A 24,395-nucleotide genomic window follows, 5' to 3' on the forward strand; every position below is an offset into this window, starting at 1 on the left:
GGCAGATTCTATATCTTCTTTGTGTTTGGGATTGTGTACAAGGATGGAGTTGAATTTCCATAGAAAGTTGTTTTTTTTAAAGAGGGACCCAAAATTATTTCACCTGAGACTGGAGAATGGTCGGAGAAACTTTTAGATTCAATTCTGACATTTTTATATACATAATAAGTCGATACGTGAAGCGGATTGGTGGGCGTCTGAAAAGTGAATAAATTCCCTAGATGTGGTATTCATACATCTGAATATGTCGAAGAGATCGTTTTCAAAGAGCCAATTGTTAAGGGTAGTAGATAGGTACCGGTTTGTGGACGAAGAGTCCAAGTGGCCGTCGGGAACTATGTTAAAAGTCTCCTAACATAATTAACTTGCCTTTCCTGATTAAATTAACTTTTTTTTAGTCTTAAAAACTGTGTGTTGTTTATTGGGACCGTACACGTTAATGTACATAGTTGGTTATTCATTTGACAAATCAAGATATGGTATCTATCCTGAGTGTCACGGTGTTCTTCAATAAAATCAAATGAGATGGAATTTTTTATTATTGTTAAAACACCTGCATTTTTTCTGTTGTTAGTAGATTCAAAACTGTGTGGAAAATGGTTATGGAAAAATTTGGGGTGGTTATCCTTCTGAAATTTGGTCTCTTGTAAGCATATTAGGTCAGCGTGTGAGTTATTAATTTTTCTCCAAAAAGTGAACCTTTTATTAGGGCTGTTTAGGCCTCGTACGTTATGAGACATAAGTTTGATGTTCACGGTTATAAACTGTAGGTTGAGAATTTAAATGCAAAAATACTTATATGTACTGGGAATGTACCCCTCAAGTTATAATGGGTATGTACATGGTGATCAAAAGTATCCAAAAAGAGACTTAATATAACAATTAACAAAATCAGAAGTAAAGTATAATAAAAAATAAACCATGTAGAACAAATTAATATACTGAACTGGAGTTCTCCTGAAGGAATCCTACACGCTAGTGGATTCTACTTCTTTTTGGGGGGGAAAAGTCTGTGGAAGGAGTTCGTGAGGTAGCAACCTCAAGTAAAAGGTGAAAAAATATATGTTCTGTTTAAAGAAAAGGTTATGCATACATATTTGGTAATAGAGAGACAATACTGGTAATCATTGCCAATATGGTATAAAAGACGAGCAAATAGACTTACTAAGATATATTATAATGTGTGGGGAACATTAGCTACGATCAAGCAGCTAATTAAAATATAAACAGAATCCAATAGGATTTACAAGTTTTAACGGGATCTGTTTCAACGTTTGTCATTGGAAGGAGGATAGGTTTTCAGGTAGGAGGCATCTTTTAAAGGAGATGAAATTGGATGCATCTTCAGTTGAGTAGAGGGGGAAAACGTTTTCCTTTTGAAAAATACGAGTAGTTTCAGAGGGAAACCCCATCTGTAGGGGATTCCCATGTTCCTGAGAGAGGTAGTTATTTCTCAAAATGTCTTTCGGGCTTCGATTGTGTCTTTTAGACGGGTCTGCGACGATTTTTAGATGGCTATATGGTTCAGGAAATGTTTTATATTCTTTAATATAGTTCTGAACTTTCTCTTTGGTATTAAAAAAAATGTATACATAGTATAGTGTCTCTCTGAGAGTCTGTTGGGATATTTGCTGAACGGGGCAGACAGTCGATTCTATCTATTGTCAGTTCAGAGTTAGATAGAGATGGTTCTGTTTTTTTGACAAGTGATTTAACATAATCAGAGAGATTATTGGGAGTAATATTCTCTGAGATTCCACAAATTTTTATGTTGTTCCAACGACTGCAGTCCTCTAGTTTGGATTTGAGTTTATGGAGTTCTTGATTTACGTCCTATTTTCCCCTAAAAAGCATGTGTTTTGTTCTTAACCCTTCTGACCTCGGACGGGATAGTACGTCCGAGGTCAGATCCCCCGCATTGATGCAGGGCTCCGGCGGTGAGCCCTCATCAAAGCCGGGACTTGTCAGCTGTTTTGAACAGCTGACATGTGCCCGCAACAGTGGCGGGTGAAATCGCCACTTTGCATTAAAATGCAATAACAGGCGATCAAAAGAACATATCTGAACCGAAATTGTATAACTAAAAACGGCAGCTCGGCACGCAAAAAATAAGCCCTCAACCGACCCCAGATCCTGAAAAATTGAGACACTACGAGTATCGGAAAATGGCACTTTTTTTTTTTTCTTTTTTTAGCAAAGTTTGGAATTTTTTTTCACCACTTAGATAAAAAATAACCTAGTCATGTTAGGTGTCTATGAACTCGTAATGACCTGGAGAGTCATAATGGCAGGTCAGTTTTAGCATTTAGTGAACCTAGCAAAAAAGCCAAACAAAAAACAAGTGAGGGATTGCACTTTTTTTGCAATTTCACCGCACTTGGAATTTTTTTCCCGTTTTCTAGTACACAACATGCTAAAACCAATGATGTCGTTCAAAAGTACAACTTGTTTCGCAAATAAGCCCTCACATGGCCATATTGACAAAAAAATAAAAAAGTTATGGCTCTGGGAAGGAGGGGAGCGAAAAATTAACATGGAAAAACGGAAAATCACAAGGTCATGAAGGGGTTAACTGCAACAATTCTTTTTTCATGGTCTTCCAATTTTGTGTTGAAAAGCTCTAAAGTGGATTGTAAAAGTTCTGCTAGCTTCTCAAAACTTAGCTTCATATTTTCATTGATCTTATTAGCGAGGTGCAACATGTAGGCCTCTGCATTATTTTTCCCAGCCATAGGGATTTCCTCTATCTTAACCGAAGTGTTGTTTTTATTGACTACAGGAGAGGAGGAGTCAGTCTTTTTTAAAACGTTTTTTTATCCGGGCTTAAGTTTGGAGAGTAGTCATCATATTCATCCTCAGTAACTTCTTGAGAAAAGGTATATTTATGACCCCAGTCACCCGGATCTTTTCTTTTAGTTGATATCGAGAGTTACATAGTTACATACATAGTTACATAGTTATTAAGGTTGAAGGAAGACTTTAAGTCCATCTAGTTCAACCCATAGCCTAACCCAGGGGTCGGGAACCTATGGCTCGCGAGCCAGATATGGCTCTTTTGATGGCCGTATCTGGCTCGCAGACAGGGCTCCTACCTGTCTATGGGAAGGATCAGTGGCGTAGGAAGGGGGGTGCGGGGGGGGGGCGGGCCGCCCCGGGCGGCACAATGCGGGGGGGCGGCACAATGCGGGGGTGAGTCAGTGGCGTATCTAGGGGGGGAGCAGCCGACAGGGGGGCGCAGTCGGGCCGCCTAAAGCGGCGGTCCGCAGTGTCTCCCCCGGCGGCTGCATTCTGTCACCCCCCGCGCTGGGAGTCAGCTGTTCTCTGTGCCGACTGTCAAGCTGACAGCCGGCACAGAGAAGCTGCAGCGCGCCGGCTCCCAGTGTTCAATTGTACTCGTATCTGTGATGCGAGTACAATTGAAGCTCTGACTGCCGGGTCAGAGCGATGCCAGCAGCGTGATCAGGTCATGTGATCACGCTGCTGACGTCACTCACCTGCGCGGCAGAGCAGGAGATGCAGAGCGGTGGTAAGTGCTCCAATGGAGCTGAAGACACCGAAAGTGCAGGGGGGGAATTTACTGTGTGGGGAAGGGGGGCATATATTGTGGGGGGGGATTTACTGTGAGTGGAGGCTGGAGCTGAAGACACCGAAGGTGCAGGGGGGGATTTACTGTGAGTGGGGATGGGGGAAAATATTGTGGGGGGGATTTACTGTGAGTGGGGATGGGGGCATATATTGTGGGGGGGATTTACTGTGAGTGGGGATGGGGGCATTTATTGTGGGGGGGATTTACTGTGAGTGGGGATGGGGGCATTTATTGTGGGGGGGATTTACTGTGAGTGGGGATGGGGGCATTTATTGTGGGGGGGATTTACTGTGAGTGGGGATGGGGGCATTTATTGTGGGGGGGATTTACTGTGAGTGGAGCTGAAGACACCGAAGGTGCAGGGGGGGATTTACTGTGAGTGGGCATGGGGGAAAATATTGTGGGGGGGATTTAATGTGAGTGGGGATGGGGGGCATATATTCTGGGGGGGATTTACTGTGAGTGGGGATGGGGGGGATTTCATGTGAGTGGGGATAGTGGGATATATTATTGGATTGGGGATATTTAATATGAGTGGAGAGGGGGGGATTTATTGTGGGGGGAGATTTAATGTGAGTGGAGATGGGGTATTTATTGTGTGTGGGGGGAGATTTGTCATGGGGATGGGGGGATTTAATGTGTGGGGGAGATCTGAGGACACAAAATGAAGAGCAAAGGGGGAGATGGGGGGCATATATGAGGAAACAGTATGGGGGATGGGTGCAGACAGCTTGGGGTCAAACAGGGGAATGTATGCGGACACAGTATGAGTAGCGATGTGAAAAACGTATGTGGACAGAGTACGGGGAGTGAGGGTGTTGGGATGTGTGCATGCGTAGCATGGGGGACAGTGTAAGGGCACAGCCAGGAGGGGATATGATACAAAGGAGGGGGGAGTGTGATGAGAGAGTACAGTATAAATACTGGGCCCTATAGGGGGGACACAGTGTGAGAGGTCAGTGTGAAGAGGGGTCCGGTATAGAAAGGGGAGGTCAGTGTGAAGAGCAAGTACCATAAGACAGACAGTGTGGGGGTCATATTTTATGCAGACAATATAGTGCGGGGAAATTTTTTATTCAGGAGCATTATAATGACACTTGTATCTTTAAGGGCGTCATGTGGAGACTTTCTGCAAAAGAATGGAGAAGATGGAAGTCTGCAGAGACGGCTGTGGATGAGAAAACTCATCATGGGATCTGGACAAGATGAAGAAAAGAAGAACGGCTCCAGAGGCGACGTCATCTATAAGGTACCTGGATGTAAATGTTATTTGTGATACTGACTAACTCATGTTTTTATTTATGTTAGGAGCATTAAAGGGGATGTCCAGGTTTGTAATGAGTCTGCAGTCATTGTTTGTGACTGCAGACTTCTGAGTTCTCACAGTGCACCCTGCACACTGTCAGGATTCTCTGGTGCTGGCGATTTACATACATGCGGTCACGTGCTGACTAGACATGTGTGGCCTCACTCTATGAAAATGAACTGAGCGAGGCCAGGCACGTCTAGTCGGAATGTGGTCGGAAGTATACAAATCGCATGCTTGTGCTGACATGACTGTCCACCGGCCAGGGAGAATCCTAAAAGTGTGCAGTGCATTAGTTGTGAGAATTCAGAAGCTGCGATGTCAGGATTCACCTCTGCAGGTTCCAGTCGTCGACACATGGACACGTCACTCATATGCGATTTTCATACTCATGGTCCTGTAACAACGAGCTTCTCTTCTGCTTCTCTCAGTTTTTCACTGAACATTGGGAGCTTAAGGGAGAGGGGCTCGTCGGTACATGACTAAGTGTGAAAATCGCATACGTTCTAGGGGGGGGGGGGGGGGATTGGGGGGCGCCAAACTCGGGAACAGCCCCGGGCGGCAAAAGCTCTAGCTACGCCCCTGGGAAGGATGCATGCACCGCGCTCCATCAGGCCGCGGTGCACGCTGATATTGGTAGTTCTTTGATGGCCTGATAAGCATTGGCGGCAGTGGTGAGCGGCAGGGAGCATGGACTACATTTCCCATAACTCCCTGCATAGCCGCGCCGTCTGCAAGCACGCACCTGCGTCCCCTAGTGAAGCGGCATCTGCCTCCTCCCTTGTGTCTCCCTTGGACGTTCCAGAAACCCCTGGCTGTGCTGCTGCTTTGAAGGTGCACTAAGCCACCGCTGGACCTAAACAATAATTCGCTGTAAAATAATAAAATAGATAATTGACATAACTGACAATGCGTTGTGTGACATGTCCAACATTCCAGCTTCTTTCTTCTGCGAATGCCTCAAAGCTGGCATTCTCTCAACATCAGGTGGGAAGAATGCCAGCTTCCAGTCATGCGCAGGAAAAAGAAGAAGCCAGACTGCTGGACTGATGTCATGCATCGCAAGCTCACAATGTAAGTTATTTATTTAATTTTTTTACTGCCAATTACCATTGTTTCAGTCCAGTTGTGGCTTTATACAGCAGGGAGGAGCATTCCTTGCTGTACTAAGTGAACATTGGAGCGATTGATCTGTCAATGGCCCTTTAAACATATTGTACGGCTCTCGCGGAATTATATTTCAAAATATGTGGCGTTTACGGCTCTCTTAGCCAAAAAGGTTCCTGACCCCTGGCCTAACCTAACATGCCCTAACTAGTGTTGAGCATTCCGATGCTGCAAGTATCGGGTATCGGCCGATACTTGCTGTATCGGAATTCCGATACCGGGATTCCGATACTCTTGTGGTATCGGGTATCGGGTATCGCAACAACATTAATGTTAAAATGTGTAAAAGAGAGAATTAAAATAAAAAATATCGCTATACTCACCTCTCCGACGCAGCCGGGACTTCAGCGAGGGAACCGGCAGCGTTGTTTGTTTAAAATTCGCGCTATTACTTGGTTACGTGAATTCCCGGCTTGTGATTGGTCAGGTCGGCCACGTTGCCGGGACGCGGACCAATCACAGCAAGCCGTGACGAAATTACGTCACGGCTTGCTGTGATTGGTCCGCGTCCCGGCAATATGGCCGCCCTGACCAATCACAAGCCGTGACGTCACGGGAGGCTGGACACGTGCCCATTTTAAAATGAGCGCGTCCAGCCTCCCGGCTTGTGATTGGTTGACCGCGGCGCAACCAATCACAAGCCGTGACGTCACGGGAGGCTGGACACGCGCCCATTTTAAAATGAGCGCGTCCAGCCTCCCGGCTTGTGATTGGTTGACCGCGGTGCAACCAATCACAAGCCGTGACGTCACGGGAGGCTGGACACGCGCCCATTTTAAAATGAGCGCGTGTCCAGCCTCCCGTGACGTCACGGCTTGTGATTGGTCAGGGCGGCCATATTGCCGGGACGCGGACCAATCACAGCAAGCCGTGACGTAATTTCGTCACGGCTTGCTGTGATTGGTCCGCGTCCCGGCAACATGGCCGACCTGACCAATCACAAGCCGGGAATTCACGTAACCAAGTAATAGCGCGAATTTTAAACAAACAACGCTGCCGGTTCCCTCGCTGAAGTCCCGGCTGCGTCGGAGGGTGAGTATAGCGATATTTTTTATTTTAATTCTTTCTTTTACACATTTATATGGTTCCCAGGGCCTGAAGGAGAGTTTCCTCTCCTTCAGACCCTGGGAACCATCAGGAATACCGTCCGATACATGAGTCCCATTGACTTGTATTGGTATCGGGTATCGGTATCGGATTGGATCCGATATTTTGCCGGTATCGGCCGATACTTTCCGATACCGATACTTTCAAGTATCGGACGGTATCGCTCAACACTAGCCCTAACATGTTGATCCAGAGGAAGGCAAAAAAAACCCATGTGGTAAGAGTAACTCCACCATGGGGAAAAAAATTCCTTCCCGACCCCACATACGGCAGTCAGACTAGTTCCCTGGATCAACGCCCTATCAAGGAATCTAGTATATATAACCTGTAACATTATACTTTTCCAGAAAGGTATCCAGTCCCCTCTTAAATTGAAGCAATGAATCACTCATTACAACATTATACGGCAGAGAGTTCCATAGTCTCACTGCTCTTACAGTAAAGAATCCGCGTCTGTTATTATGCTTAAACCTTCTTTCCTCCAGATGTAGAGGATGCCCCCTTGTCCCTGTCACCGGTCTATGATTAAAAAGATCATCAGAAAGGTCTTTGTACTGTCCCCTCATATATTTATACATTAACATAAGATCACCCCTTAGCCTTCGTTTTTCCAAACTAAATAGCCCCAAGTGTAATAACCTATCTTGGTATGGCAGACCCCCCAGTCCTCTAATAACCTTGGTCGCTCTTCTCTGCACCCGCTCCAGTTCAGCTGTGTCTTTCTTATACACCGGAGACCAGAACTGTACACAGTATTCTAAGTGTGGTCGCACTAGTGACTTGTATAGAGGTAAAATTATGTTCTCCTCATGAGCATCTATGAGGTCTATAAGGTCTAAGAGGTCTATATCCTCGACTGAAGATTTATTGAGAATTTTGGATATAAGTTTTTGTTTGTGTCTGTGTGTTTCTTTATTAAAGGGTTTAATGGGAGGGTGTCAAATTGACGTTTTGAAGGACCTCCAATTTTAGCCGTTTTGCTGTGAGAGACATATTTGGTTTGTTAGGATGTGGTTTGCTTCTTTCCCTTTTAAGAGGAGATCTTGATTTTGATGGACTAATGGTATTAGATTGATCCTCTGAGGGGTTACAATAAGATTGATGCTGAGTTTTAGGTGGTTTATTCACTGAAGTAGTATTGGTTTCAGCTTTTGCTGCACTATTATTTATTGTAGAATGAGTAGACAAGAATAGGTTCGAATCTTGTAGGTAGATATTAAAATAAGACACTAAATGGGATATAGTATAGTGGATATGTATATATAGATTTAGGTCACAATGTAAAAGAGAAAACAAGATGTTATGTTAAAGGGTGCAAAAATTAGGTTAATGTAATATTATGGCTATATAAAGTCTGATGGAAGACCATATTAGCCTAATAGAGCTAAAGAATATACAAGCAGTGTCAAGATCTAGAAGCAATGGTGTAAGGTAGCAGTAGTCAAAACACAGAACTTACCCTTATAATAAACAAATATTAAGGTATAGTCAGCTGAATAAGATTACTGAGGATCAACTGTACTTATAAATTTTGAAATAATAGGTGTACTGGAGGAAAAATTATGGAGAATTAAGAGTATCGAGTCAAAACACATATAGACTGTAGGATACGTTTGACTCAAATAATGCTTTTTCACTAGGAAATCAAGATAATCCTAAAGGATTAATTACTTCCTATTGATGTGGCTTAGTTCTTAATAAAGAGAAAATATGAAAGCAGAACACTATAACTTGTATCAAGTGTTTTGTCTAGTGTGCCCTTAAGGCGATTAAATATAAATGTAACCTTTGGCTGATCTTTTATCTCGACCCACGAATCCACACGTCAGCGTTCTCGGTTTAACGTCACATGCTACTGGGTTGGTCTCTGGCCCGATATAATACCGCTAACGGACCGAGCTTATATCTAACGAGGAACTCTTGGCAGTCTTACCTGGCTGGCAAGGCTGTTGTTTCACTGGTGGTAGTTTATTTTACTCATTTATATAGCGCCATTAATTCCACAGTGCTTTACATACATTATTGGCACTGTCCCCATTGGGGCTCATTTCTCAGCCTGTCAGGGTTGTGAGCAAGTGTTGTGCCACGCTGGCAGTTACAAAAGCCACTCTCTCTCCCTCCCCGTGTCTCCCTGTGCCCGTGTGGACAGGGGGTGCCTGTATAAAAACTGTGTCAGGCTGACATTACACATCCCCGGGGGGGGGGGGGGGGGGGGGACATCACGTGGTGAAAGTGAGGAGACCATACAAGGTGACCCACAGCATGGTGCGGCTCTTCACACTAAATGTTTACCATTTTTGCTACCAGTGTAAAGACTGGCAGCTGCAATTATGCAGCACTTATAGCATAATGAGTGGACAGATCTGCTTTACAATACCAAGGCCCCAAAAACTACATTATTCCATTTCCAATTAAACGGAAAAAAAAAAAACCACATTCAGTACATACAGTGGGGACAATAAGTATTTGATACATTGTCAATTTTGTAAGTTTTCCTACGTACAAAGAATGGAGAGGTCTGTAATTTTTTATCATAGGTACACTTCAACTGCGACAGACAGAATCCACAAAACAAAGTCCAGAAAATCACATTGTATGATTTTTACATACCGATAATTAATTTGCACTTTATTGCATGAAATATTGATAAAATAAAAAAAAAACAGAACTTAGTATTTGGTACAGAAACCTTTGTTTGCAATTGAGATCAGATGTTTCCTGTAGTTCTTGACCAAGTTTGCACTCACTGCAGCAGGGATTTGGGCCCACTCCTCCATACAGATCTTCTGATCTTTCAGGCTTCGGGGCTGTTGCTGGACAACATTGAGTTTCAGTTCAATTCAAAAATTTTCTATTGGGTTCAGTTCTGCAAACAGGCTAGGCCACTCCAGGACCTAGAAATGCTTCTTACGGAGCCACTCCTTAGTTGCCCTGGCTGTGTTTCGGGTCATGGTCATGCTGGAAGACCCAGCCACGACCCATCTTCAATGCTATTACCGAGAGAAGGAGGTTGTAGGCCAAAATCTTGTGATACATGACCTCATCCATCCTCCCTTCAATATCGTGCAGTCGTCCTGTACCATATGCAGAAAAGCATCCCCAAAGTATGAAGTTCCCCCACCAATGCTTCACGGTTGGGAAGGTGTTCTTGGGGTTGTACTCCTCCTCCTTCCTTCAAACACGGCAAGTGGAGTTGATACCAAAAAGTTCTATGTTGGTCTCATCTGACCACATGACCTTCTCCCATGCCTCCTCTGGATCATCCAGATGGTCACTGGTGAACTCAAATGGGCCTGGACATGGCATGAGCAGGAGGACCTTGTGTGCCCTGCAGGATTTTAATCCATGATGGCATAGTGGGTTACTAACTGTAATGTTTGAGACTGTGATCCCTACTCTCTTCAGGTCATTGACCAGGTCCTTCCATGTAGTTCTGGGCTGTTTCCTTACCTTTCTCAGAATCTTCCTTACCCCACAAGGCGAGATCTGGCATGGAGCCCCAGACTGAGGAGGATTCACAGTCATCTTGCATTTCTTCCATTTTCTAATAATTGTGCCAACAGTTGCTGCCTTCTCACCAAGCTGCTTGCCTATTATCCTGTAGCCCATCCCAGCCTTGTGCAGGTCTACAATTTTGTCCCTGGCGTCCTTAGACAGCTCTTTGGTCTTGGCCATGGTGGATAGGTTGGAGTGTGATTAATTGAGTCTGTGGACAGGTGTGCTTTATACAGGTAACAAGTTCAAATATTTGCAATTAATACAGGTAATGAGTGCAGAGTAGGAGGGCTTCTTAAAGAAAAACTAACAGGCTGTGAGAGCCAGAATTCTTGCTGGTTGGTAGGTGATCAAATACTTATTTCATGCAATTTAACTATTTAAAAACTCATACAATGTGATTTTTGCTTTTTATCTTTAGATTCTGTCTCTCACAGTTGAAGTGTATCTACAATAAAAATTAGAGACCTCCCATTCTTTGTAGGTGGGAAATCAAACTGCAATGATTGGCCCCACCATACATATAAAAGGATGTAATGATGGGCTTAGGCTAGTTTCACACTAGCGTTTTGCTGAGCTGCGGACTTCCTCCGTCAAGCTCCGCCCATGGCCACACCTCCGCCGCTCAGCTCCACCTACGTCTGCAAGCGGCCTGCATACCTATCTTTAACATTAGGTACGCAAGTCGTGCGGATGTATACGGATGTCTCCGCATGCGTCGTTTTGACGATGCAGAGAAAAAAAGAAATTCCAACCAGCTGCGCTCGCTGCATCGTCAAAATGACGCATGAGGCATCCGCACAAACTGCGTGCCTAACGTTGATAGGTGCACAGGCCTCATGCGGACGTAGGCGGAGCCGAGCGGCAGAGGTGCGGCCGTGGGCGGGGCTTCACGGAGGAAGTCCGCCGCTCAGCAAAACGCTAGTGTGAAATTAGCCTTACATAGTCAATACATCTGCAATAAAATGTTCAGAGATTTCCCTATTTTGCCATAGGTTGGCCCACTAAAGTCAGTGCTCGCGCATCCCAGAACACTTCACAGATCAGCGGGGCCAGTCTTCAATAATGAGGTTAAAGTGACCCTGTCACCAGGTTAGATTACACCCACTCAGGAGGGGCGGTACGATGAGCGCCTCCCATCTTCTTCTGATCGCCGCCCCCCTGTTGCTTCATTGCTCCCCGGCATCGCGCTCCTGCGCAGGTGTACTTATCTGCCCTGCCCAGAGCAAAGACCTGCAGTGCGCAGATGTCGGGAGAGGTCAGAGAGGCCCAGCGCCTGCAGTACTTTACGGTGTCATCAAGAGGCCAGATAAGTACACCTGTGCCGGAGTGCGGTGCCGGAGTGCGATGCCGGGGAGCCAGGAAGAAGCAGGAGGGTGGCGATCAGAAGAAGATGGGAGGCTCTAGACCCATGACACCCACCGGACGGACCGACCCCCCCCCCCCCCCCGGGTGAGTATAATAAAACTTAATTTTCTTATCTTTCAGGTTGGATCGGGGTTTATCTACAGCACAGCAGCACAGACACACCGTGCACAGCAGCACACACACACACGCACCGTGCACAGCAGCACACACACACACGCACCGTGCACAGCAGCACACACACACACGCACCGTGCACAGCAGCACACACACACACACGCACCGTGCACAGCAGCACACACACACACGCACCGTGCACAGCAGCACACACACACACGCACCGTGCACAGCAGCACACACACACACCGTGCACAGCAGCACACACACACACGCACCGTGCACAGCAGCACACACACACACGCACCGTGCACAGCAGCACACACACACACGCACCGTGCACAGCAGCACACACACACACACGCACCGTGCACAGCAGCACACACACACACACGCACCGTGCACAGCAGCACACACACACACACGCACCGTGCACAGCAGCACACACACACACGCACCGTGCACAGCAGCACACACACGCACCGTGCACAGCAGCACACACACGCACCGTGCACAGCAGCACACACACGCACCGTGCACAGCAGCACACACCCACGCACCGTGCACAGCAGCACACACCCACGCACCGTGCACAGCAGCACACACCCACGCACCGTGCACAGCAGCACACACCCACGCACCGTGCACAGCAGCACACACCCACGCACCGTGCACAGCAGCACACACACACGCACCGTGCACAGCAGCACACACACACGCACCGTGCACAGCAGCACACACACACACACACGCACCGTGCACAGCAGCACACACACACACACACGCACCGTGCACAGCAGCACACACACACACACACACGCACCGTGCACAGCAGCACACACACACACACACACGCACCGTGCACAGCAGCACACACACACACACGCACCGTGCACAGCAGCACACACACACACACACACGCACCGTGCACAGCAGCACACACACACACACACACGCACCGTGCACAGCAGCACACACACACACACACACACGCACCGTGCACAGCAGCACACACACACACACACACGCACCGTGCACAGCAGCACACACACACACGCACCGTGCACAGCAGCACACACACACACGCACCGTGCACAGCAGCACACACACACACGCACCGTGCACAGCAGCACACACACACACGCACCGTGCACAGCAGCACACACACACACGCACCGTGCACAGCAGCACACACACGCACCGTGCACAGCAGCACACACACGCACCGTGCACAGCAGCACACACACGCACCGTGCACAGCAGCACACACACGCACCGTGCACAGCAGCACACACACGCACCGTGCACAGCAGCACACACACGCACCGTGCACAGCAGCACACACACGCACCGTGCACAGCAGCACACACACGCACCGTGCACAGCAGCACACACACGCACCGTGCACAGCAGCACACACACGCACCGTGCACAGCAGCACACACACGCACCGTGCACAGCAGCACACACACGCACCGTGCACAGCAGCACACACACGCACCGTGCACAGCAGCACACACACGCACCGTGCACAGCAGCACACACACGCACCGTGCACAGCAGCACACACACGCACCGTGCACAGCAGCACACACACGCACCGTGCACAGCAGCACACACACGCACCGTGCACAGCAGCACACACACGCACCGTGCACAGCAGCACACACACGCACCGTGCACAGCAGCACACACACGCACCGTGCACAGCAGCACACACACGCACCGTGCACAGCAGCACACACACGCACCGTGCACAGCAGCACACACACGCACCGTGCACAGCAGCACACACACGCACCGTGCACAGCAGCACACACACGCACCGTGCACAGCAGCACACACACGCACCGTGCACAGCAGCACACACACGCACCGTGCACAGCAGCACACACACGCACCGTGCACAGCAGCACACACACGCACCGTGCACAGCAGCACACACACGCACCGTGCACAGCAGCACACACACGCACCGTGCACAGCAGCACACACACGCACCGTGCACAGCAGCACACACACGCACCGTGCACAGCAGCACACACACGCACCGTGCACAGCAGCACACACACGCACCGTGCACAGCAGCACACACACGCACCGTGCACAGCAGCACACACACGCACCGTGCACAGCAGCACACACACGCACCGTGCACAGCAGCACACACACGCACCGTGCACAGCAGCACACACACGCACCGTGCACAGCAGCACACACACGCACCGTGCACAGCAGCACACACACGCACCGTGCACAGCAGCACACACACGCACCGTGCACAGCAGCACACACACGCACCGTGCACAGCAGCACACACACGCACCATGCACAGCAGCACACACACGCACCGTGCACAGCAGCACACACACGCACCGTGCACAGCAGCACACACACGCACCGTGCACAGCAGCACACACACGCACCGTGCACAGCAGCACACACACGCACCGTGCACAGCAGCACACACACGCACCGTGCACAGCAGCACACACACGCACCGTGCACAGCAGCACACACACGCACCGTGCACAGCAGCACACACACGCACCGTGCACAGCAGCACACACCTCGGCCATCGGTAAGTGTGGAGATGGAGCTGGCCGCACACGGCACGTCCTGCCCGGAGGCCTCACACTTCAGCCCAGGCCCAGCATCTCCCAACCTGTCACCTGGGGTAGCAGGCACACAAAGCCGCAGCCGGCGGGTCCAGGAGGAGGCCTCCGCGGTGAGGCTGCCCAGCACCGGGCGCTCGCTTACCATCATAGTAGTAGCAGACCTTCTTCTTTCCGCCCCCCTGACTGTACGCCATGGAGTCCTGCGCGTAGGCTGCTGACACTGGGAGCTGCCGATGCTCGGGACAGGCCGGCTTTCCCAGCGACTCGCACTCTCACCCACAACTACCCGTTATTCGGTGATCAATGAGAATTTCCCGCTCGGCCGGGAACGCGCACAGACACACATAGACAGACACGGTGCAGACAGCGGTGGGAGGAGCCAGGTAAGAGTTGATGGGAGGACCTACAGCTAGAGAAGGCGTGACCAGCCAGATTGTGAATAGCAAGGAAAGATGCAATAAGTGGGCGGGGCGACTCGATGTGGGCGTGCCTAGCAGGAGGGACTCCCTGATCAGCCTATATTGGGGCGTGTCTTTCTTCTGACTGTGGGAGGAGCTGAACCGCCTCAAAACATCAACCACACTAGGGCACGTAAAACGCGCGGCGTTGCCGTAAGGAAGAAACCAAAGGGCCGCATCTAATAGGGGGATTGCGGCCGGAAGGATTGGAGCCTTTGCTTTACTAGTCTGGCTCTTCTGAGGTTTGTCTTTTGGTTGCCACCCCTGGACGTAGCGGGAAATAGTACAGGCTTCTCCCTGCTTTGGCTGGAAGCGGAGGCTTTCTTCAGGATTTGGCTGCGCGGCTGTGTATGTACCGGGGAGCAGCGGGTGTGCTGGTAACGCCAGGGTCACTATGGGCAGGCAGCGGGGTAATGGCCTCCTGGTGACGGCACTGGAGCCGGCTCTACCTGTAATAGGGGGCCAGTACATACTGCACCAGGAGTCTGTCAGCAGGCGGACCTGAGAGCAGCAGACTGTAGGGGCAGAGACCCTGATTCCAGCCATGTGTCACTTACTGGGTGCAGCAGTAGTGATAGAATCAGAGATGACCCCTGTATAACTGGCCCACCCCCCTGATTAGCAGCTTTCTGTGTACACTATACTGTCAGTCAGTGCTGGGGATCTGGGTGGACTAAGGCATCTTGTCCTGCACTGATAATCTCCTGCAGATAAAACACTGATTGTAGCCACAGCCCTGGAATCAGACTCTCTGCCCCTACATAAAGTGGCTGTGGCCATAGCTCAGCCGGTCTGCTGCTGACTGGCTGATTCTACTCCGCTGTCATCATCCGCACCACTGACCGCACAATGCTAGAGACCCGGTGGGGTGCGTGCTGTTTGGGAACTACCCGAGCTAACTTATTCTTTTTCAATGTGCTAGAGCAGGGATGGGGAACAGTTTTCTGCGATCCTCCGGGTGCACAGAATGACTGTTCAGATTAAGTCCCGCCACTCGGGGCTGCATGGCGGGCCAATCATTTATGTGCTCTCCCACCTGCACGACCCCTCATCTAAGACGTTAATCTGCCGCAGTAGAAGGTGCAGGCATGTACCAGTAATGAGAAACCGAAATCTGGCATTCAGCTGCCACTAAACTTGACGTGCTGTGGATTAGTCCCATGAAAGCCACTCTGGTGACATTGATTTTAGATTTACTTTTTCATGGCCAAGCCTTTCCTTTGTTACTGAGAAATCAGTGTTTGAATTGATATGCAATTGGCTGTAGTAGATCTAAAGCCTCTGTCACTCCAGCTCTACTCGTCGCCAGCACCACCTCTCCTACTTGACTGACAGCCTCCATGCTGTGTAAGGGTATGTGTCCACGTTCAGGATTTGGTCAGGATTTTTCATCAGTATTTGTAAGCCAAAACCAGGAGTGGAACAATTAGAGGAAAAGTATAACAGAAACATATCACCACTTCTGCATTTATCACCCACTCCTGGTTTTGGCTTGCAAATACTGATGTAAAATCCTGACCAAATCCTGATGCAATCCTGAACGTGGACACATACCCTAACTGTAGGTAAAGAAGGAGGAGTCTGTGCAGGGGAGGAGTGGAGCTGGAGTGACAGAGGCTTCAGATCCGCCATAGCCCTTCAGCCTCATTTGCATATAAAATTAAACATTGATTTCTTAGTAACAGAAAATCAGACTATCCATGTTAGCGGATTGCTGGACTTGTCTTTGAAGGAACTATTAATATGGGCATACAGGTAATAGAATGGCTAAACCAGCCTGACCTGTATGCCTCAGCTGCGGGCTAGGTGTGGAGAAATGCAGTTTTTATGTTAATTACCTCTTCCAGGCTCTGGGGTGTGCAGTGCCTGCAAGAAATCCCTGCCTTCATTATGTCGCCCCGCGCCCCTCAGTGTCGCCCCATCCTGTCACATGCAGTTGCGGCTGCACAGTATTTTTCCTATTTTCACCCTTAATGACCGGGCCAATTTTTACATTCTGACCAGTGTCACTTTATAAGGTAATAACAATGGAACGCTTCAATGGATCCCGGTGATTCTGAGATTTTTTTTTATTTATGACATATTGTCCTTCATGTTAGTGTTAAAATTTCTTCAATATGACTTGTGTTTATGAAAAAAATGGAAATTTGGCCAAAATTTTGCGATTTTCAAACTTTTAATTTTTATGCCCTTAAATCAGAGATGTCACAAAATCTACTATATAATTGTTTAAGGGCCACTTCCGTCTTTCTGTCTGTCCTTCTGTCTGTCTGTCACGGATATTCATTGGTCGCGGCCTCTGTCTGTCATAGAAATCCAAGTCGCTGATTGGTCATGGCAAAACGCCCACGACCAATCAGTGACAGCCATAGTCTGGCAGCGAAATGGCCGCTGCTTTACTGCCCTGCAGTCAGCGCTAAGCGCTCACACAGGGTTAATGCCAGCGTTAACAGACCGCGGTGTAACGCACTCCGTTAACGCAGCTATTAACCCTGTGTGACCAACTTTTTACTATTGATGCTGCATACGTCATGTGACCGCGATGTCATCACAGGTCCTGCGCTCATACCAACCCTGGGACCGGAAGCTGCCACGTGCACCGCACACAGGCGCCAGGACTTCAAGGGGCCTTCGGAAGGTGAGTATATGTTTATTTTTTATTTTAAGTCTTTTTTTAACCACGCATATAGTGCCCACATTGCTATATACTATGGGCTGTGTTACATACTGCGTGGGCTCTGTTATATACTGCATCTCTGTGCTATATACTATGTAGCTGGGCAATATACAACATGACTGTCCAATACACTATGTGGCTGTGCAATGTACTACGTGCTCTGTGTTATATACCAGGTAGCTGTGCAATATACTATGTGGCTGTGTCGGTTCTGTCATATACTACGTCGACTGTGCAATATACTATGTAGCTATGCAATATACTACATGCCTCTACAATATACTACGTGGCTCTGCTATATACTACGTCGCTGACCAATATACTACATAGCTGTGCAATACACTACGTAGCGCGTGGGCTGTGTTATATACTGCGTGGGCTGTGTTATATACTGCGTGGGCTGTGTTATATACTGCGTGGGCTGTGTTATATACTGCGTGGGCTGTGTTATATACTGCGTGGCTGCTATATACTACGTGGGCAATGTTATATACTGCATGCCCACTGTTATATACTGTGTTGCCTGTATTAACGCATCGGGTATTCTACAATATGTTGCGGCCTGTGCTATATACTATGTGACTGCTCTATATGTACATACATACATATTCTAGAATGCCCGATGCATTAGAACCGGGCCACCATCTAGTAGTTAATAATAACGTTTCCCACATGTCTACTTTACATCAGCACCATTTTGGAAACATATACCGTATGTACTCGAGTATAAGCTGAACCCCCCCCCCCCTAAATTTGCCACAAAAAACTGGGAAAACTTAATGACTCAAGTATAAGCCTAGGGTGGAAAATGCAGCAGCTACCGGTAAATGTCAAAAGTAAAAATAGATATCAGTAAAATTAATTGATACATCAGTAGGTTAAGTGTTTTTGAATATTGATATTGAATCAAGAGCCCCATATAATGCTCCATACAGTTTATGATGGGCCCATTAACATGCTCAATATTAAATTATGCCCCATATAATCCTGCATAAAGGTTAATAATGGCCCCATAAGATGCTCCATAGACACATTTTCCCCTGAATAATGCTGCACAAACATTGATTATGGCCCCATAAGATGCACCATTTGCCCCATATAGTGCTGTACAAACGTTGATTATGGCCCCATAAGATGCTCCATACACTTGCCCCATTTGCTATTGCTGCAATTAAAAAAAAAAAAAAATCACATATTCACCTCTCGTCGCTCAGGCCCCCGGCCTTCTTCCTGTACTGAGCGGTCACCGTTACCGCTCATTACAGTAATGAATATGCGGCTCCACCTCTATGGGCTGAAAATCTCGGCTTATACTCAAGTATATACGATAAATATATATATATATATATATCTCTAGTCACCTTCCACGACGGCATATGGAGGTTGTCTCTTTGCCCTAATGGGGAACAGGAAACACAGGGAGGTTAAAAGGACCTCCCACCTCCCACTTGCCAGTGTCTTTCCTGTTCCCCATGGGACAGGGAGAGGTTTTCTATGTGCTGTAGTGGCCGGCGGCTACGGTACCTTCGCAGGCTCTGCCTGTATAGCCGGGCAGCAGACGGTTGCTTCAAGCCTCCTCCTTACGCTGCTCCCGTCGTCCTGCTTGCAGGTACCTCGGGACCCTCTCCCGGCCTTCCCGCGCCCCCACGAGGGCAAAGCAGGCCTGGGTTCCCTGACCGGGCTCCTCCTGGAGCTGCCCGGCGTCCTCCTCCTCCATGCTGTTGGCTCGGCGTTCCAGAAGTGACGTCAGCGGCCTCGCGCGTCACTTCCGGTTTTCCCCATACACTGAGAAGCCGGTACTTCCGGGTTTCGCCGGCCGGCGTGTCGGACCTCAGAGCTCCCTCACCTGGATCCGGAGGGGGAGGGGGATGATCGCTGGAGCAGGTGCTAGGACGGCGTCCATAAAAGCCTGCTGAACCACCACTGAGGTAAGGCTATTTCCCCCAGTATGGATGGTTCTTCATGCCCCGTATCTGCGGAGCCCAGCGCCACCCCTGCCTCTGTGAGTGTTTGCAGGGATGGGATCTGGGAGGAGTGTAGCAGGGGTTAGAAGTCCTCACCCCTCTCTCCCTTTGTATGTTTCAGGGAGAAAAACCTGCCCCTAAAGGTGCCAATAGGAAGAAGTGCCCTGTCTGTTCCATTAAATGCCCTCCTAACTGGGATAAGAAACTCTGTCAGCCATGTACTGACAGAATAATAAGAGCTGAGCAGCCATCACTGTTAGATGAGATTCGCTCACTAGTAAAACAGGAGGTACAATCTTCCCTGGCAGCTTTTACACCTCCACCTCCACCTCCGCAGCCGCAACCTCATTCCCCGGCTAAGAAGAGGAAGATTCAGATTGTGGAATCCGACTGATTCAGAACTCTCTCATGCCTCATCTGTTGGCTGGGAGGATCCGGTATCACCTAAAGCTGAGGTCAGGAAATACCTTTTCTCCTCAGACTATATTGAGGATCTGGTCTCTGCTGTCCGTAACACCATGGGACTAGAAGAGGAACCTGTACCGCAGTCCATACAGGATCAGATGTTTGGTGGTCTTTCATCGGAGAAGAGAGTGGGCTTCCCAGTTCATACTAACATTGTCAGTATGATTAATCAGGAATGGGAACTACCTGAGAAGCGTCTCAGTACCCCTTCAGAAATGAAGCACAGATTTCCGCTTGAGGATGATCTTAAATTGGACATTCCCAAGGTAGATGTGCAGGTGGCTAGAGTCGCCAAGAGAACTGCACTCCCTTTTGAAGATTCTTCACAATTAAAGGATCCCATGGATAGAAAAATCGAAAGTCTCCTCAGAAAATCATGGGAAACTTCTACGTCTGTCCTTAAGGCTAACGTCGCCTCCACCTGCGTGGCTAGAGCCCTCTCCTGCTGGCTTGAAAAATTAGAAAATCACATATCTCAAGGTACCTCAAGAGGCGAGATATTGGATTCCCTCCCCATTTTGCATAAAGCTACAGGTTTTTTGGCGGACGCTTCTCTGGAATCTGTAAGAGTCACCGCCAGATCCCTTGTACTTTCCAACTCTGCCAGAAGAGCCCTCTGGCTTAAGCTATGGAGTGGGGATATCACCTCTAAAGCTAAGCTCTGCGCCATACCCTTTAAAGGAGATTACGTTTTTGGTCCCGCCCTAGACGATATTCTCGATAAGGCTACCGACAAGAAGAAAGCGCTCCTGGAGCAAAAACAGCCTAGAAAACGGTTTTTTCGTGGCCCACAACCTCAGCCCTCTCAAACAAGAGGTAAAGGAAAAGCCGCCAGGTGGAGCTACGCAAAGGGTAGGGAAAAAAATATTTTTGTCCCGCAACAGCAGCAGCAGTCCCAACAGGACAAACAATGACTCTGACCCGGTGGGGGGAAGACTCTCAAAATATGTGGATCAGTGGGAAAATATCACCAGTTCCCACTGGGTTCTCAACGTCATCAAGGAGGGCCTTTTAATAGAGTTAATTTCTCCCCCCCCCTCAGGGTCTAAAGATCACTTCCCTTCCAACATCAAGGGATCGCAGTCTATTGTCCTTGGGTCTCAAGGATCTTATGAGATCAAATGTAATCTCCCCAGTCCCACAATCAGAATGGGGAAAGGGACACTACTCCCGACTCTTTCTGGTTCCCAAACCTTCGGGAGACGTCAGGATTATTATAAATTTAAAGGGTCTGAATCAGCATGTGAAATATCGCAAGTTCAAGATGGAGTCCGTAAGATCTGCGATTCCTCTGATAGAACATCACTCCTTTATGGCAACCATCGACCTCAAGTATGCGTATTTCCACATCCCTATTCACCAGAGACACAAAAAATATCTCAGGTTTGCGATTCAGGGGAGTCATCGGGTGGAGCACTATCAGTTTGGAGTCCTTCCCTTCGGCATCTCATCAGCACCGAGGGTGTTTTCCAAGGTGATGGCAGAAGTAGTGTCATTCATCCGGAAACAAGGTGTCTGCATAGTGCCCTATCTGGACGATCTTCTGATAGTAGCTTCCACCGAGATAATCCTAATATCCCATGTCTCAACCACTCTAGAGATTCTGAGATCCCTAGGTTGGATTCCAAACCTAGAAAAATCTCAGCTTCAACCTGCAAAAACAAGGAGATTTCTGGGAGTAATTCTGGACTCGGCAAAACAAATGTCCTTCCTCCCAGACGATCACAGACTTCCCTTAGTAACAAAAATCAGGAAGTTCAAAGAGATGAGGTCTCCTACTCTACGAGAAGGAATGTCGCTGTTGGGCTCCATGACAGCCTGCATACAGTCGGTGGCTTGGGCTCAAGCTCACTCAAGGACTCTCCAAGCCCATATTCTAGACAATTGGGATGGTCGACCTGGCACTCTTACCAAGAGGATCCACACTCCGGGCAGAGTGAAAGCTTCCTTAACATGGTGGGTGAATCCCAGGAACCTTCTGAAAGGTGTATATTGGATTCAATCCCCTCTATCCACGATCAAAACAGATGCCAGCAAGAGGGGCTGGGGAGCCATAGTAAACCATGTCAGCTATCAAGGTCATTGGAGCCAGTCGATCACCGAGAGATCATCAAACTTCAGGGAGCTCAAAGCTGTGGAAGAGTCCCTATTAGCGGCAAGTCATCAGATTTCTAGACAACATGTCCAGATATACTTGGACAACATGACCACGGTGGCTCATATCAGGCACCAGGGCAGTACAAGGACCCTCAGTCTAAAAAAGATCTCCGCTCGAATCTTTTCCTGGGCCGAAAAACACCTACTGTCCCTGACGGCAATCCACCTGAAGGGTACTGTAAATATTCAGGCGGACTACCTAAGCCGCCAGGATATTCATCCTGGCGAATGGAGCCTGGATCTTCAAACATTCAACATGTTAGTACACAGATGGGGTCATCCAGACGTCGACCTCTTTGCCTCTCACCAGAACGCAAAAGTCAAAACCTTTTTTTTCCTTGAACCCAAGAGGCAATCCCAGGGGGTTGGATGCTCTAACCCAAGATTGGCAGTTTCGCCTGGCTTACGCATTTCCGCCAATCCCAATCCTTGCCAAGGTTCTACGGAAGATACGCCTAGAAGGGACTCCGACTATCCTGATAGCTCCATTGTGGCCCAAAAGAAGTTGGTTCAACTTAATTATCCAACTACAAGTGGATGGACCGGTAATGTTACCGATAAAGCACGATCTTCTTTCTCAGGGTCCCATTCTCCACTCAGACCCTCAGAAGTGGAGCTTGGCGGCGTGGTTGCTGAAGCCCAGGTATTAAGAGCTAAAAGACTATCAATCCCTGTCAGGGTGGATAAAAATCAATTTTTTTAAAAAAATCAAAAAAATCGGATTTTTTTTATTTAAATCGGATTTTTTTGATTTAAATCGGATTTTTTTCAATAAACTGCTTTTTGAGGAAAATATTTTACCATCCAAAGGTTCTTCCATCATGAGATAAAGCTGAGTTGTTTAACTCAGTAGAATAAAGGCTGTATATGTGTAACATTCACAATGCCATGCTCTTCCAGAGGTTTCTGTAGGATGCTGACTATCCAACAAGTTTGGGCATGTCAACTGAATGGAAAAAGAAACTAAACCAAAAGTGAAACCAAGCTAGAAGTGTGGAATTAAAGGGGCAGTATGAACAAAATGTGGAGGCTATTAATAGTTTATACAATTAAGACATGCTGCTTTTAAACACCTACCTATTGCCATATAGTAAAACAAAAAAGATTTTTACTTACTTTGGGGTCCCCCCCCTCACCCTGGCGTTAGATCGTTGCCCCTAGTTTCGTCCGTGTAACTATGGGCGCACATGCGCACTGCTCTCACTTCTCATTTTAATCGTGATTTATATTAAAAAAAAACTTTTGATTTAAATCAGTGATTTAAATCATGATTAAAATCATGATTTAAATCGATCCGATTTAAATAGAAAAAAATCTTTTGATTTAAATCATGATTTAAATCGGCGTGATTTAAATCAATCCACCCTGATCCCTGTCATAGCTACTCTCCAAAAATTGAGAAAACCGGTAACCAACGCCATCTACAATAAAATCTTCATTCTGTCTGCCTAACCTTCCAGACCCTCTCAAGCCTAATATACCCATCATTTTGGATTTTTTACAAAAAGGCTTAGAAATAGGTCTTAGACCCAGTACCCTCAAGGTACAGGTCTCTGCACTTAGCTCGGTTTTGACCAAGATTTAGCAGGTCATCGCTGGATTAAAAGGTTCATGACGTCAACCAGCTACTAGAATGAATCCTAGAAAACAGATCATGGTTCCCCCATGGGATCTCAATATAGTACTCCAAGGTCTGACAGGTCCACCTTTTGAGCATCTATCTTCTTGTTCTTCACAAAATCTAGCCTACAAAACGGTGTTTTTGGTAGCCATTACTTCAGCTAGAAGGATTGGTGAATTACAGGCCTTGTCTATACGAGAACCTTATCTTCTAGTAAGAGATGATTCAATTGTGCTTCGTCTTGATCCGTCTTTTCTTCCGAAGGTTATCTCTGACTTTCATCGTTCTCAAG

The 24,395-nt window shown here is 47.8% G+C and overlaps 1 protein-coding gene across 1 annotated transcript in view; it reads right to left on the reverse strand.

Annotated features, from left to right (window-relative positions):
* The window catches only part of HDAC2 (histone deacetylase 2), a 92,654-nt gene extending 77,471 nt beyond the window's left edge, over positions 1-15,183 (reverse strand). Inside the window, exon 1 of the mRNA XM_077289494.1 lies at positions 14,904-15,183. Coding sequence (XP_077145609.1) covers positions 14,904-14,955 — 52 coding nt within the window. The 5' untranslated portion in view covers positions 14,956-15,183. The remainder of the gene's footprint in view (positions 1-14,903) is intronic.
* Between the last annotated feature and the right edge of the window lie 9,212 nt (positions 15,184-24,395).

The sequence above is a fragment of the Ranitomeya variabilis genome, chromosome 2 (assembly GCF_051348905.1).
Source record: "Ranitomeya variabilis isolate aRanVar5 chromosome 2, aRanVar5.hap1, whole genome shotgun sequence".
In the NCBI taxonomy this organism is placed as follows: Eukaryota; Metazoa; Chordata; class Amphibia; order Anura; family Dendrobatidae; genus Ranitomeya; species Ranitomeya variabilis.